Source organism: Oreochromis niloticus, linkage group LG4 (assembly GCF_001858045.2).
Source record: "Oreochromis niloticus isolate F11D_XX linkage group LG4, O_niloticus_UMD_NMBU, whole genome shotgun sequence".
In the NCBI taxonomy this organism is placed as follows: Eukaryota; Metazoa; Chordata; class Actinopteri; order Cichliformes; family Cichlidae; genus Oreochromis; species Oreochromis niloticus.
In genome coordinates, this window is record NC_031969.2 from 11,329,507 (window position 1) to 11,345,474 (window position 15,968).

The 15,968-nt window shown below is 38.1% G+C and overlaps 1 protein-coding gene and 1 long non-coding RNA gene across 31 annotated transcripts in view; one reads left to right on the forward strand and one right to left on the reverse strand.

Annotated features, from left to right (window-relative positions):
• LOC102081056 (glutamic acid-rich protein) overlaps positions 1 to 15,968 on the forward strand; it is a 149,753-nt gene that overhangs the window by 54,348 nt on the left and 79,437 nt on the right. For 5 of the 30 annotated variants that reach the window (XM_025906835.1, XM_025906834.1, XM_025906819.1 and 2 more), the window contains 3 exons: positions 1 to 34; positions 4,749 to 4,823; positions 4,897 to 5,002. The exon at positions 1 to 34 is cut by the window's left edge. The exons of 20 other annotated variants lie outside the window; for them this stretch is intronic. In XM_025906835.1, coding sequence (XP_025762620.1) covers positions 1 to 34; positions 4,749 to 4,823; positions 4,897 to 5,002 — 215 coding nt within the window. Of the gene's footprint in view, positions 35 to 4,748; positions 4,824 to 4,896; positions 5,003 to 5,331; positions 6,254 to 15,968 lie in introns of those variants that run through there. 5 more of the 30 variants (XM_025906823.1, XM_025906821.1, XM_025906822.1 and 2 more) reach the window with 5 other exon arrangements.
• On the reverse strand, positions 7,397 to 14,202 carry LOC109201992 (uncharacterized). Its single transcript, XR_002061948.2, has 3 exons — positions 14,147 to 14,202; positions 11,607 to 11,741; positions 7,397 to 8,744 (listed from the first exon to the last, which is right to left on the reverse strand). It is a non-coding gene; the product is annotated as an uncharacterized LOC109201992 (long non-coding RNA).

Consider the following 15,968-nt stretch of genomic DNA (forward strand, 5'->3'; position numbering starts at 1 on the left):
GAAGAGATGGCAAAGCCTGAAAATGAAAGAGAGGTTGTTGTAATGTTTGCATGCCTCAAACATTAAATGAGGACACCTTCAGTATTTATCAGTTACATTCTTTAATTCTCAGGCTTGCAGCGGTAACACAGTCTGCAGCGCTAACTTGTTTATTTCCACAGTTTTTCCGTTGTCCTTTTTCTATATCCTTCCGCCTTACATTCGACCTTTCAAAATAAAATATCACAATCACCTCCTTTTTTTTTCTTTAACAAACTCAGGTACTCAGCGAGGTGACTTACTAATCCAAACCTATGACAACGACACGAAATGAAATTACTGAACCTTCTTATTACTTGAGTTTCTCCACACCTAAACATCAATTAAACAGCACTGCATTTGCGCAGATCTCTGACTAAACACTATCAACATTCAACACTAGAATACAGGTTACAGTGTTAGATTCAGGAACATCAAACATGTTACACACAGCGTAACCTTTAACTGGTCACTCAGATATTCAAGTCTTAGATCTGATGTAATCAGACAGATGCATAGGTACGCGTCTGTTTGATCTGACTGGGTATCTAGGCTTGTCTGATAAGGCGGGGTCGACATGCCGTACAGGTGGGGCATCTTCAAGTCCATGTCTGATTTTCTTGAAGAATGATGCATTCCTGACAATCGAGTGTCCATCCCTTGTAGCTGTAATTTCAGAACCCTTAACCTTGGTCACGTTGTAGGGTTTTGCATTGTACGGTGTGGATAATTTGTTGTGCTTGGGTTGGCGATGCAGCACTGTGTCACGCAGACTTAGTGAGTGTGGTCTGGCGCGACGGGTTGCATCTGCGACCACCTTCATCTTGATCTTTGCACTATCATCCCTTGCTCTCACTTCAGCATCTGAACACTTCTGTGGAGTGGTGTTAAAGAAAGGGAGCTTGGTGTATAGCTGGCGTTGAAACAGTATTTCAGCTGGTGAGCTCGCCGTTGTGCTTTGAGGTGTAGATCTGTACTCACGAAGAAAGATGTTTAGTTGCTGTTTCCATGGTGTGCCCTGTGTCTCGGCAACTCTCAGTGCTTTGCCTAGGGTTCTCATAAACCTCTCAGCAATAGCATTCGCCTGAGGCCAACAAGGTGTGATTTTGCGATGATGAAATCCCAGGTAGTCTGCAAACTGTGAGAAAGCCTCGCTGTTGAAAGGAGGACCATTGTCAGTTTTTACTGTCCTTGGGATTTCCAAACATGGAGAACACTTTGTCAATGACTGGGATAACAGAAGATGCTGATGTTGAGCATACACTTTCAACGACTGGATAGCGAGAATACTCGTCTGTGATAACGAGCAGGTATTCCCCCGTAGGGAGCGGTCCATAAAAATCTGCACTGACACTGTGCCAGGGCGTTTCGGGTAATGGTGACATCTGCAGAGGATCAGTGGGCGTGACAGGTGTGCTAGCTTGGCATGGCAGACAGTTTTGAACTGCAGATTCCGCTTTCCGATCGATCTCTGGGAACCATACTTTGGTACGTAGCGGCGCTTTGGTCTTGACGATACCCTGGTGCCCTTCGTGTGCCAGTTGTATTGCTCTTTCTTGCAGGACAGTTGGAATAACTATCCTTGTGCCTCTGAGTATGAAGTCAGATGAGTCAGCTACTGTTAGTTCACTTTGAACATGTTTGAATGATTTCAAAATGTCAGCATGCTGGGATTTATCTGTTAGATGCCACGTGTTGTTCCTGATGTGACCAATGACTTCCTGCAAAACCTGGTCTTTCAGAGTCTCTGTTTTTATCTCCTGAAGTGTCATGGCTTTTGGGGTGGAGTGATAAGAGAAGAAATTAACATACTCTTCTGCAACCTTACATGCATGAGCACTTTCATTCTCCTGTGTTGGCACTGGATGACGTGACATAAAGTCAGCTGGATTATCAGCACCTTTTCTGTATTCCACTCTGAAGTTATATGGCTGAAGTCTCAGTCCCCATCTTTCTATTCTGGCAGGTGGTTTTGATCTTGGGTTATTCCAGATGATTTCAAGTGCCTTGTGATCGGTCACCAGTGTGAATGGATGTCCATAAACATACAAATGGAAATGTTTGCAACTCCACACAATGGCGAGTGCTTCTTTCTCAGTTTGCGAGTATCTCGTTTCCACATCACTCAGTGCTCTGCTTGCATATGCAATAATGTGCTTCATCCCCTTTTCATCTTTTTGACAGAGAATGGCACCCAGTCCTACTGGACTAGCATCAACAATTAGTTCAGTCTGTCTGCTGGGATAGAAGTAGGACATCGTCGTGTCGCTTGTGAGACTGACCTTGAGTGCCTGCAATGCAGTTACTTGGTCCTGACCCCATGTCCAAGGGGTGTCCTTGTGTGTGAGCCTGCGCAGTGGCTCAGAGATCGATGAGAATTCCCTGATGAACCTCGAGCAGTAATTGGCCATGCCAAGGAGACTTTTGATGTCAGCAGGTGTTTTCAGGTTGGGAGCGTGTTGAACTGCTGCAACCTTTTTAGGATCTGCTGAAACGCCACCTGCAGAGAAGATGAAACCAAAAAACTCAAGTTTTGTTTTATTAAATTCACACTTCTCTCGATTCAGAGTAAGACCTGACTCTGATAGTTGCTTAAAAAGAGCTGTAAGATTGTTGTCATGGTCAGCCTGGTCCCTGTCAAAGACTATAATGTCATCACTGAGATTTTTGACTCCGTTCAGTCCTTGCAGCGTCTGATGAACAGCATTTTGGAACACTTCAGCTGCAGAAGAGACTCCGAAGCTCAGTCTTTTATATCTCCGAAGTCCCAGATGAGTAGTGAACGTCGTAATGTAGCGGCTGTCAGGGTGTAGTTCAAGTTGGTGGTATCCTGCCCTGAGATCAAGTTTTGAGAACACCGTAGATCCATTCAGCTCATGGATTACATCATCAATCGTGGGTGTGACATGTCGTTCACGTTCGATTGCAGTGTTTGCTTGTCTCATGTCCACACATATCCGTACTTCCTCTGGATTCTTTGGTTTTGGCAGTGTTAAAATGGGTGAAACCCACGGTGTTGGTCCCGTAACTTTTTCAATAATGTCATCAGCTTCCAATTTCTGAAGTTCGTCCTCCACTTTTTGACATAAATGAAAAGGAACACGTCTGTGTGGTTGACAGGTTGATTTTACATCTGTGTTTATGTGCAGTTTCACTTGAAAATCTTTGAGTTTTCCAATTCCCTGGAAAAGTTCTGGGTGTTGTTCCACTAGCTCGTCTGCAACGGAACGTTGAGACTGAGAAGAGACTGCAGTGACAATATGAAGGAGTCCCAAGTCTTTTGAGGTTTCAAAACTCAAAATATTGAAACCTCCTCCTTTAATGACAAAGAAGGAACACCTAACTGTTTTGTCTTGTTTTTCCACACTGCACCTGAACGCACCACATACAGGGAGAGACGTAGATGAGTGGTATGGGTAAATCTTGATGTCTGTAGAAGTTAACATAGGACGTGGTGTCAGTTTGTTGTAGGTGGCTTCAGTTAAGCAGTTAGCAGTGGCCCCAGAGTCGATTAGCACCGGTATCTGGGTGTCCATTACTCTGACTTCAGTGTGTGGGAGTTTAGGATGTTGAGCTGTGTTCACCACATATACATAAGCCTCATCACCGCTGGATGTGCGCCCTGTCTCCACATGTGCAGTGCTATCTGTGACTTGATGAACAGTTTGCAGTGGCAGGTTTGTCTTATACTTCTTTCCACAATGTGTCTCTTTTCTCTTTGAGCGACATTGCTTTGCAAAATGATTGAATTTGCCACAAGCATTACAGATTTTGTCTTTGGCTGGGCAGCCTTGCTCATGAGGATATCTGCCTCCACAGTTTCGACAGCGGTTATTCGGCTGCCATGAGGGTGTCCATTTGTTTCTAGCCGTGGTGTCACGTCCTGTTTTGTGCTGTACTTTATTAACTGCAGCTGTCTTGTCAGCTTACATCCCTGTAGCTTGCAATTCAGACAACTCACATGCACAGCCATGATTTAATTGATCATCCAATGTTAAATCAGGTTCTCTGAGTGCTTTTCTACGCAGCTGTGATGATGTACAGCTTTGGATAATTTGTGTTTTAATCTCTGCAGCCATGTCTGCAAACTCACAGTTTTTGGCTAAAATCCTCAGCCTGGTGTGATAGTTGTCCAACGTTTCACCTGATTCCTGCACCGCTTTCCTGAACAGATAAATCTGATACTGCACATTTTTTTTGGGCGCAAAGTATGCTGACATTTTCTGTTTTGTATCTGCGTACTTGTCGCCATCCATTGCTAACGTGTCGTAGACGTCATGCACTTTTTCACCAGCCACATGCAGCAATAATGCTCTTAATCTCGCATCTCCAGTAATATTCATTGCTGTGGTGTAGTTTTCAAACCTCTGAAGCCATTTCGTCCAGCGAGGTCCGACGGAACCGAGGTCGGTCTCCGTGTCGAAGGGTGGAAGTGGAGTAGCGTGTACAGCCATGTTCTTGTCTCCTAAGCTGCGGGTAGGGAAACTTCCTTCGTCTTGCTTTGGTTGTAGCCTTTACTCTCGTCGCCAATGTAATGTTTGCATGCCTCAAACATTAAATGAGGACACCTTCAGTACTTCTCAGTTACATTCTTTAATTCTCAGGCTTGCAGCGGTAACACAGTCTGCAGCGCTAATTTGTTTACTTCCACAGTTTTTCCGTTGTCCTTTTTCTATATCCTTCCGCCTTACATTCGACCTTTCAAAATAAAATCTCTGTAAACATCACAGTTGTAAATTCAGGATCTGATGTCAGTGGAAACCTCAGCGATGTGACCTCAAACACAGCAATCAAAGAGCAAGACGGTGAGAAAGAAAAAGAAAAAAAAAAAGCTCTGTGTGTGTTTATTTTTTTTCAATATGTTTTCTAAATGTACAGGTCCTTCCTGTGAAGCTCTGCCCGTGTCAGATGAGTGTGAACATAAAGATGTCCCCTGCTCTGGCCACAGTGTAGCTGAAGTACAATCCATGATGCCAGAGATGAGGTAAGAAGTAGCTGTCATATCATTTAGGCAAAGATTTTTGATTTATCACAGTATTAAAAGTTTTTTCCACAGCTCATCTAAATCACGTCAAACCTCTGATTGCATTTATTTGTAAGAAAATTTTAAGTAGAGCTGTTTTTGCAGTGTACCCTGTAACTGGTAAATAAAGCTCACGATGAGCTGAAATATATTATTAAGAAAAAGTTAGAGATATCTTCCTTGAGTGAGCTTAATTTTCTTGTGCAAAACTTGCTTGTTAAGAATATGTTTTCTTTCTAGACAAAATATATGAAAACTAATTCCATAAACAAGCGTTTTTTGACTTGCAGTGTGGACATGTCAGAGGCCCGGTTGCCTGGGCCCTCAGCCAGCTCTGGTTTGGATCTTGATCAACTGAAGAGGAAAAAAATAAAAATGCAACTGAAGGTTTTAAAATTACAAGAAGAGTATTACACTTTGAAAATAAAAGAACTTAAAAAATGAGGATTAATGTAAAGCTGACATTGCAGACAATAAATTAAAAGATCGCTGTTTACATCCACAAACTGACACATGTTATCTGGAGGTTTCTTGGGTGGAATGTTACTTTTGACAAAAGCTACAAAATCAAGTGTGCTGCATTTATACACCGTACTTTGTCGTTGCTGTACTCAGGTTTCCTTTAGTATTGTTGATTACCATGTTTTACTTTGTTTTTAGAATGAAACAGATAGCTGATATTTCCTTCCTGTAAAATGTGAATAAACAATATTGATGCTTTTTATCTGTAAATTTTGCAAGTGTTATGAAACTGTGTTTCCTTTGGACTTTGCCCAACCTGTAGTAATAGTTGTAAGAAGTAGCCTTTAAACAGCATCGTGCAATGTCTTGAGCCACAGTTCATTTCTTTATGTTTTGCTTCCAAGGAGCAAGAACTTTTAGAAATTTGCAAGAAAATAACAATATGTGCTCTTTTACTTTGAAGCATTGTTAGTAATACATCAATCATATCTGTGACAGATGAGCATAACTGTTTAAATTCCAAAGAAATTAGACCCCCCCAAAAAATTCATGTAAATTTGTCCAACCATAATGAGAAAATATGAAATGAATAAAGGAGAGTTACAGTGATGTGCAAAAGTCTTGAGCCAGGACACGTCATGCAGAGATATGTTAAGTGTCCAGCTAATAGATCTTTGGGCATCAGTTGGTTCCACAATAAAAAAAATTCTGCCTATCAAACTGTGTTATCTTTGGAATTTTTCATAGATTAATCTAAAGAAATTGGAAGAAATTGTATGTTTTTGTGACAGGCTGCTAGTACCAAAGTACCTAAAGATACAATTTAATACTGGTTCTTTGCTAAGTTATTTGTTATATGTACACAACACTGAAGTGATGTGTTTGTTTTTTTCTTTCTTTTAAACATGTGATATTAGGTTTGTCCCAATTCAGGGCCTGCATTCTTCAAAGCTCCCAGCCTTCACAGTCTACATAGGCCGGGTCCTTTGAAGGCCAAAAGTGCAAGGCTGTTAAATGGGACAGTCTAGTCTTATTTCCTTCCTCTTCTGAGGCTGAGACCACAGGAGTGTAAAATATATATGCAACAAACACAGCAGTGCTATTAATCCAAGATACACCATGTTTTATATAACCGAAGAAAAAAAATACTGACATTTACTTTCAGGTGTATTCTGGTGTTGATTAAGTTTCTGAATATAGAACTTTTTACTGCTGTGCACAGTTTTTACTTGGAACTGCCTGAGCACATTCTCCTAAAGTTAAAATATTTAATGATAAAATTATTTTAACATTACCCAATAAGATTTATTCAGGACAGTTAGTTAGTTATTTTAAACTTTTCCAGCAGTCTTTCACAAAGAAGGAACAGTCTGTCTCTTCTCTCCATCTCTCAGCTGGTGCTGGCTCTTCTGCCTCCTCCTCTTCCTCACACACTGCTGAGTTTGTGCTGCTGAGTTTGTGCTGCTGTATCATCAGGGGTGGAAAGACTCATTCTCATCAGCTCTCCCTCAAAAATACCACAGATGGATTTTTTCAGTCTGTCCTTACTCTGGACGCTTGTCAGACATGGAAACCGAATAAGTTGCAGGATTAAACCACAAGTTTAACTTATAAATACATCCACATATTTTATATTTTACAATCAGAGAGAATATCAGAAGTCTGGACAAACGTTACACAAACGCTTGACACCACTCTTGTTACATTTGAAGAAGGTGGGATGGGGTATTGGGGGGGGGGGGGGCTCTTTGGAGTCTTTGTATCTTTTGAATAAAGGCTCCTTTTTACTTTTGTCTGCTTTGCCTGCTTCTACCTCTACCTGCCTTTACCTCTTTTCATCTCCACTCTACATCACAGCTAAACCAATCACTGATTGGAAATATATCTGTATATCCAAAAAACTAAGAGACTCTGTACATCAGTATTATAAATGTGTGATTAAACTTTGCAAATATGAATAGTTTAGGTAGTTACAAAGTTACGAAGCTTAAGTTAGTAGCTTAGTTATTTAACAAGTTACCCAGCGAAGTAATTTAGTTTTTTGGATCGATTAGTATGACCACAGATATAGCTGTGGTCAAGTTTATGTCCACTGAATGTCATGATAATTTTGGGCTTTCAGTGATTTCTTTGGACTCTTCATTTCCCAGGGTGGAATGATTGTATATCTTTAATAACTTCAAAACAAACAAACAAACAAAGAATTAGCTGTACAAGTTTGAATTTCTTTAGGATTTTCGCAAATCCACACAGGGTGAACAGTATACATAGAGACTGAAATATATACACACACTCCCAGTGATATTTGTTTAAATGACTCTGAGCAAGTTGCACCTCAATCAGAGACCTTCGGTCGCCAACAACAAGACTGTGCTTAAAACCCAGTTCTTTGCCAACAAACCAAATAATTTTAATAAATTGTAGCCGGAATTATGCCACACACTTGTTGAAATTAGTGGTTAAATTTAGTAATAGCAATTTCTGCAGTAACAGAATCATATATGCCTGGATCAATTTGGTTAATAATACAAAATTTAATTTTCTGAAAAAGTAAGATATGAAAAATATTTCAACAGGCATATAAAAACAAAACAAACCACATATTGTATCATAACACCACATACAACATATTAATCTTTACTTTTTATTATATTCATCAACAAATGCCAAAATGCTATGTATTTACCACAATGTAACAACATAATAAAAAAGTTGGTTTGTGCCCTCAAATGTAACAGTCTGGGCTAATATGTGAAAGCCATGAAGTTCTAAGAATTAAACACGGCTAATATCAGAAGTCAGAATGAAGGGAACAACAGCTTTCATGAACTCTCAAAATGCTTGTTCTGTTGGGTTGACAGAGTCGTTGAGGATCATGCTTCTTGGAAAATGTGGTGCAGGCAAGAGCTCGAGTGGGAACACCATCCTCAATAAAACGGTGTTCATCTCTTCAGAGATGAAGCTGTTCACACACTGTTCACTGTGAAAAAGAGTCCCGGGTGGTTGGAGATATACCTGTCGATGTGATTGACACACCTGGGCTTTTCAAGAAGGGAAGCAACAAGGAGGACATCATCCGAGAGAATTTTTTCAGATTCTTCTGAAACTCCACATCTTTGCATATGTTGTTCCTTTAGGAAGGCTGACTCAGGAAGACCAAGACACCCACACGCTGATCGAAGCAAAGTTTGGCCCAAGAGTGTGGGACTACACCATCATGCTGTTCACCCACGGCGATCGCCTGGAAAACAAAACAATAAATGACATCATTACTGAGAGTGACGAGAACCTCCGCAACTTCATACGCAAGTGTAGCGGTGGCTTCCACGTCTTCAACAACAAAACCCCGGAGGACCAGAAGCAGGTCACAACTTTTATGGAGAAGATCGAGACCCTGGTGACCCTGAATGGAGGTAGTTACTACAAGACAGAGTTGTACCCTGAGAAGGAGAGGAAAATCAGAAAAAGACAGGAAAGCATCCTTGCAGAGAGACATGAAGAAATCAGCAAAAAGGAGGAAAATCTGAGGGAGTGTTACAAGGATGAAGACCTAAAGAAGATGAAGACAAAGCTGTGGAGACAAGAGGAGGAAAGAGCAAGAAAAGACGCAGAGGGGGAGTTGTGCAGCAAGTCTTACATCATGAAGAGCATCCTGTTACTGGCTGTATTGTGTCTACTGTTATGTTGGGATCTTGGGGTAGCAGCTAAATGGCTTTGTGGAATAGGAATCATTTTAATTGTGGTGTCTTTTAAGATATTTCCAATTATTCCAGGAAAAATACCAGGTCTTACTAAGAAAAAGAAATAGATGAGCTTTTACTTTGTTAGTGATTTATCATTCAAATGTGTGACAGATGATATATCTAACTGATTTAATTAATAAAAATCATTTTCATACAAATTTGTCTGTCCATAATTAGAAAATATTGTCATCTGACATCATCTCATTAATCTCATATTTAATCAGATAACAGAACTGTAAAAATGCTAATGAAAACAATATTTAAAGTACTACACAAAAGTCTCGGCCCACCACTTTTTCTTTATATTTTACTAGGAAAAAAGTAGATGCAAGGATTTGTGGAAATATACATGGAAATACAATACAGAGTTTTAAAATGCTAACGAGTTTGAAAGTCAGTATTTGGTACGACCACCTTTATTCTTCGACACAGTCTGAACTCGCTTATGCAGCTTTGTTCTCATTTCTTTAAGTAGTCTTCAGGAATAGTTCTGCAGGCTTCTTGAAGAATATTTAAAGCTGTCTTTGGATGTTGACTGCTTTTTGTTCTGCCCTCTGTGAAGATGATCTCACACTGCTTCAGTGATGTTGATGTCCGGACTCTGGGGAGGTGAGTCCATGACTGATAGTGTTTTATTGAGTTTTTCTATCTGAGTATGCTTTTTCTGGATTGGCAATGTGTTTGGGATCATTGTCATGCCATAAAATGACGCATGGATCAAATCTGATGGTACTTTTCTGTGTTCAGATTCCCAATGATTTAACTCAGGAGTTTCACTTTTGGATTCATCACTTCATATGAGCAGTTGCCACTGATTTTCTATTTTTCCAGTTCTTGTGTAATTTGGCATACCTCAGTCTTTTTTAGATTTTTTTCCTTCTTTAAAAATGACATCTTGACAGACATCTTTTCCACCGAGACCATTTCTGATGTGGCTTCAATGAACAGTAGATCTCTCAGGTCCTGTGTCAGGTCTTTGCTTTTTTCTTGTTCTTTAAGGAGTTGACTTTCAGATGCTGCTCATCTGGTGTAGATAGTGTTTTTCGGGCTTGAAACAACGTATTCTTTCCTCTACTAGTCCAATTTTTCATCACATTTTTCAACGCAAACTGCATGACATGCCAAGATATACCAAATTGTAATTTAATAGCTCTTTGGGATTCACCCTGTTGGTGCATAAATATTTTTTATGCCTGTTAAACTTTGTTATTGTTGACATTTTTCATAGAGTCAACTAAATAAATAGGAACAGGCTCTGTGCTTTTGACTGGTAGTAACAAAGTGCCTAAAGACAGTTGTTTGTTTTTGTCAATACAATACTGGCTCATCACTTATGTTAAGTATCTTTTTTATGTTTAAATAATTCATAGGTCAGTTTTATGTGGCTTAACAAATAAAAAAGTATTCCTCTGAAAATGGTCAGGTAACAGGAGTGGACTGAAAATAAATGAAAGTCTGAAGGCAAAATATACATAAAAATATAAATTTATGAATAAATTGAATGTTTTTGGTCCATTGTGGTTTCACTTGACACTAATATAACAATGGAAATGGCTTGTGTGAATAAAAGAAAGAATGACAAGACTAAAAATACAAAAGACAAATTAATTTTGGAGAAATAATCATTTGAACTTCATCAGAAAGCAGCTGTTTTTAAATGCCAGGCCTTGCTTACCTTTCTAATGTGACAAGTAGTCTGATCATAGTCAGTATATCCTCAGTGAACTGAAGTTGGACACTACAGAGACCTCTGGTGGTTGTTTAACTCTAAGCTCTGACTTGGGAGTCTTTAAAATCAGGTCTTAAGGTGCCTTTGCAAGGAGGTAAGTGCCTTTCTTTCTTTCTTTCTTTCTTTCTTTCTTTCTTTCTTTCTTTCTTTTTTTCTTTTAACTGAAGGAAAGCTATTGTGTACATTGATATATGATAAACATTATACATTTAAGCAATTAGCAATGGATAAAGTCTATCGAGACAGGTGGGATTGAGAGTCCCCCTGGCATTTTGTCTTGGCCTATTATGTTGTGGGTCAAATTGACCTATTTTGAAATGTTAAAAAAATGTAAAATAAATAATAGCTAAAAGCATTTTTTTAATATGAATCTTGCTTGGCTTGTTTATGTTACATAGATACTTATCATGTCAATTTGAACTTGTAGTCAAAGTGGGGGAAAAGGGTTTGAAGTGTCAAATACTATTTGTTTCTTTGCAGCTGGGAGACATACTTCACCACAAAACACACACACCTTATTGACCTTATATAAAGTGTGAGAATGCAGGTGTTATTATGACTTTTGATGGGAACCTTTTCTGTTCCCAAAGACAAAAACTCCACCCACTGCAGCTACATATGATATACTCACCTGTTTTACAAAATGAGCAGCAGGAGTAAACAGCTGACACTCCTGGAGGCTCAATTTGATCACAGAGGAGGATGAAGATGAGGTCAATTCAGAATCTTATGATTCTGATTATGAACCAAACTGGTATTCATATCCCTGCAAGCAAGACACTCACATCAAAGAATAGTGAAATATAGTGGTCTTCAGCCTCAAATGTACATCAAGCAAAACTATCAGCACAAAACATAATTAAAAATATATATATTTTCAGCTTTTTCATTAAAAATGTGATTCAAATGTATCATCCAATAATTAGAAAGTGTTACCATAGCATTAAAGATTCTCCTCAGGTAACTAGGTAAAGTAACTGTAAAAATGCTAAGAAAAAAATAGTGGCAGGATTAAAGTGCTATTGCAAGCTATGAGATGATATGGTCCATTGTTAAATTACTTCACAGCAATATGTAGTCATGTCTCGCTTATCAGTAACTGCAGAGTACCGAGCATCCTCTGGTATTAACGTCAACATAAAAATTGTGTTCCAGGAGCTTCATGACATGGGTTTCTGTGTTAAGCAGGAAAAAAACATTGAATTCAACATTTACTGTGTTACTCCTTTTTTTAATGATTGTGACTGTAATTGACCAAGAAAGTTATTTTAGTTTAAAAAAAATAACAATATGTTAAATGTAAAACTTATAAATTGTATCAATTAAATGCATAAAAAATAGGGTGTTTTGTGGTTCAAGCACAGCTCATTTCTTTATAGGAATATTCACTGAAATATGTGCAAACAGACAGTATGCTTATTATTACCTTACAATATAAAGTGCCTTGAGGCAATTGTTGTTGTTGTGATAATGCACTTAAATAAATAAAAATGAATTGAATTGAAATATATAACCAATCCATGTTTGATAGCGTTCCGTACTGTAAAAGTGAAAACGTACAGGCTCTGAAATGTACTCAAAGTATGAAAGTAAAAATAAGCTCCTTAGAGCACAATTCAACTAATCGTATTTGTACAAAGGTAACTGAACCTTGGTATATTATATTAATATAAGAATAAAATACTATTAGTACATGATAATAAAAAAATTTCACATTTAATTCTAATGAATGTACTTTGACTGAATATGTTACATAGGACACCTGCAGTGAAAAGGGAGTTTAAAAAATAACTGTTTTCTGTTGCCTAGATTGTGGGTGAAAGTAAAATGAGTATACTCGGGGGTTAAAGTGAAACTCAGTAGGTGAGGGATCTTAAAGTCTGTGTACTGGCTCAGCATAGGTGAAAAAACCACAACAAAATCATTTCTAATGTGAGCTCCAGTAGATTTTCTTAGTGCATGCTGTGATCAGCACACTGTACTGCCACAGTTTTTTTTTTAATACAGTTCTTCTACCATAAGACTTGTAAAAATCAGCTACTCTTTGTTTTCTTAGAAGAGTTTTTAAGTGTTTTTGTGGCTATTTTGTTGACTCCATTTACATTTAGGAGAATTTCACCTACTTCACTGAAGAGGTGTGCCACCCTGCCTAGACATCTTGGCTTTCCTTTACTATTACTATTAAATAAGTTAATAAATTCACGTCTAAATAACTAAAAGGCAAGATTTATAAAGTTATCATAGGCCAATTCTGACCGGTCACAACAGTTCATTTTACATAAAAAATTAAATCGGAGTAACCACATTATGGTTCAGAGGTTGCTCAGATGAAGAAACTTTCGCTCAGTTTGCAGCCTTTACATGCTCCTTTAATGTGGATGTATCTTGTTACATGGATATGGAGAGAAATATGCATAGGCTACTGGGTAGTTGAGGCACAAACGTGACGTTCAGCCCCAGTGTAAAACTGAGACATATAATTTTCCACTGTATTTCTCAAATAAATTAGACGGGGTTTTTTTTCTAAATAAACAGATCAGGTCTTGGCCACTTTACTGGAAAACATAGATTTACCAATTACAGACACTACACAGTAGCCTGCTACACGCTCAAATGTCCTTGGTTATTTATTATGCTAACATTAATGTTAGCCTGCTTTAATTAGAGAAAGGACAATTAGCATCAGTGTTATTCCACATTTCTTGGGTTATATTTATATTCAAAAATATAAAGAGATTAGTTAGCATATGTTTGGTCCAGAGGATGATCCACAGTGATGTTGTGTTCTGCAGCCGAGCACTGAATGACTTTTCCCACCAGAAGATCGTCCAGCATGTAGCAGCAGATTATTATATAGGCAACTGTGTACTGTCTGTAATTGGTAAATCACATTTTCTGCTGTATTTAGAAAAAGGAACCATCACTTTATTTGAATAAATGAATAAACAAAATGCAGGTATATGGAGGAAACTCAGATGTCCCAGTTTTACACTGGGACATGAACACAGCATAAGTTTGCGGATCTCGGCGAAGCTGGCACTGTGAAATTTGTCTCAAAATTATACATATTATACACATTTGTAAATCATACCGTACGTGCACTTGCAACCGTTTTGAGGTTTCTCTCCATATATAAATAGCGACTGTAAATGTCAGTTTAAATCGTCTTACCTGTAAAACTTGCCGTCTTTACCGGAAGTCAATGTACACACCTTAACGGGTGGGAGTGTTTATTTTTTCCAGTGTAACTGAAAAGTTAAGTTTCATTTTCCTGTTCTGGAAAATCATGTGTTATTTAGTCGGCGACAGAGGTAAGTCCCTACTCCGGTGTTTCACCTCTCTGTTCTTTTTAAAACAAGTTGTGTTTTTATACATGGATAATGGATGTATGATTACTAGAACTGATGCATAGATGTCTGACTATTTGCTCTCCTGTGGTTGCTGCTGTTTTTGACCTCATTGTTATTGTAATTACAGAATGTAACTTTGTTTACACACACACACACACACACACACACACACCTCTATATATAGGGGGGATTTATGTATACAGTGGATTTGTTGATTTGGATAGTGATAGCAGTTAAGTCTAAACGGCTAAACTATATGGATAATATGGATAAAAGTACCGAGACTTCATCTTTGTATTCAGATGTTTTCAGTCTCATTGCCTACACAGGCAGTTTTTCCTTCCTTCCTTAGTCTGTCACCCGCAGAGGAACAACAGAATTATTTACAATTAGACTAAAATGTTAAAAGCTAATAGAAAATGCAAGATTTATCTCATATAAAAAATGCCACATAGTGTGGTGCATTTTTTATAAACAATAACAACAACTTTTTTTATTTATCTGTGTTGATAGATTACAATTACAAAATGGAGAGCAGTCTGTTCCCAGAACTTTTTTGGAAAAAAGACAAGGACAACAAAAAGGAAGAAGGAAGAACTAGCCATAAGAAAAGAAAGAGAGTCACGGATGATAAAGATGAAAAGAGTAAGTCCTTCGGGTCATTTTACCCTGAAGATCTATTTATTAAAATATATTTCTGTGTAAGCAGTAGAATTTTTCTGAAGCTGTTGAAGTTGCAGGCTATAATGAGACATGACAGTTTTGAGGGTTTCCTATTCTTTATTGTCCTCCTAGTTGTTTAAATGCATATGTATATATATATGCATGCGTGAATTCTTCACAAGTCAAGACTACCTAAATGAAACTGCCTTTCTTTTGTTCCTTCAGATAAAGACATGCATAATTACATTAAAATGATTTTACGTGATTGCATGATTTTGGCAGATATAGATTTAGGAAACTCTCCAGGGATCTTAGCATCGCATCATACCTTCACTGGAGAATATTTTTGGCTTTATTAAAATAAAAATTTAAGGGAAAAAAACCCCCAAAAGATTGTTGGAAAATGGAGCAAACTGATGTATTTCAAGTTTTCATCCAAAGTGACAATAAGACAGGCAACATTTTCACTTCAATTAGGCAGCATCATCTAATGAAGAACCAGCTCCACAGCATGTCTTTTGTCCTGTCTCCCTCCCTCACCCCAACTGGTCGTGACAGAATGGCTGACCCTCTCTGTGCCTGGTTCTGCCCGAGTCTTCTTGTTAAAAAGTTTTTCCTTGCCACTGTCACCAAAGTGCCTGCTCATAGGGGGTTATCTGATTGTTGGGGTTTTCTCTGTATTATTGCAGGGTCTGTATCTTCCAATATAATGCATTGAAGTGACTGTTGTTGTGATTTGGTGCTATATAAATAAAAATGAATTGAATTATAAATATTTGCATTATCACAACTATTACAACGAAAGTAGGAAATACTCCCACAACTGGCATCTCTCTTTATACAACTTCTAGAATTGCAAATTAATAGTACATTGTACATTGACCATGAAAATATATGCACAATATTTTTTAAATGGAGAAATTACTTCTTCTTTTATTGGTGTTGCAAAAAACAGACCTCTGGCGTGTAAAATGTGGAAC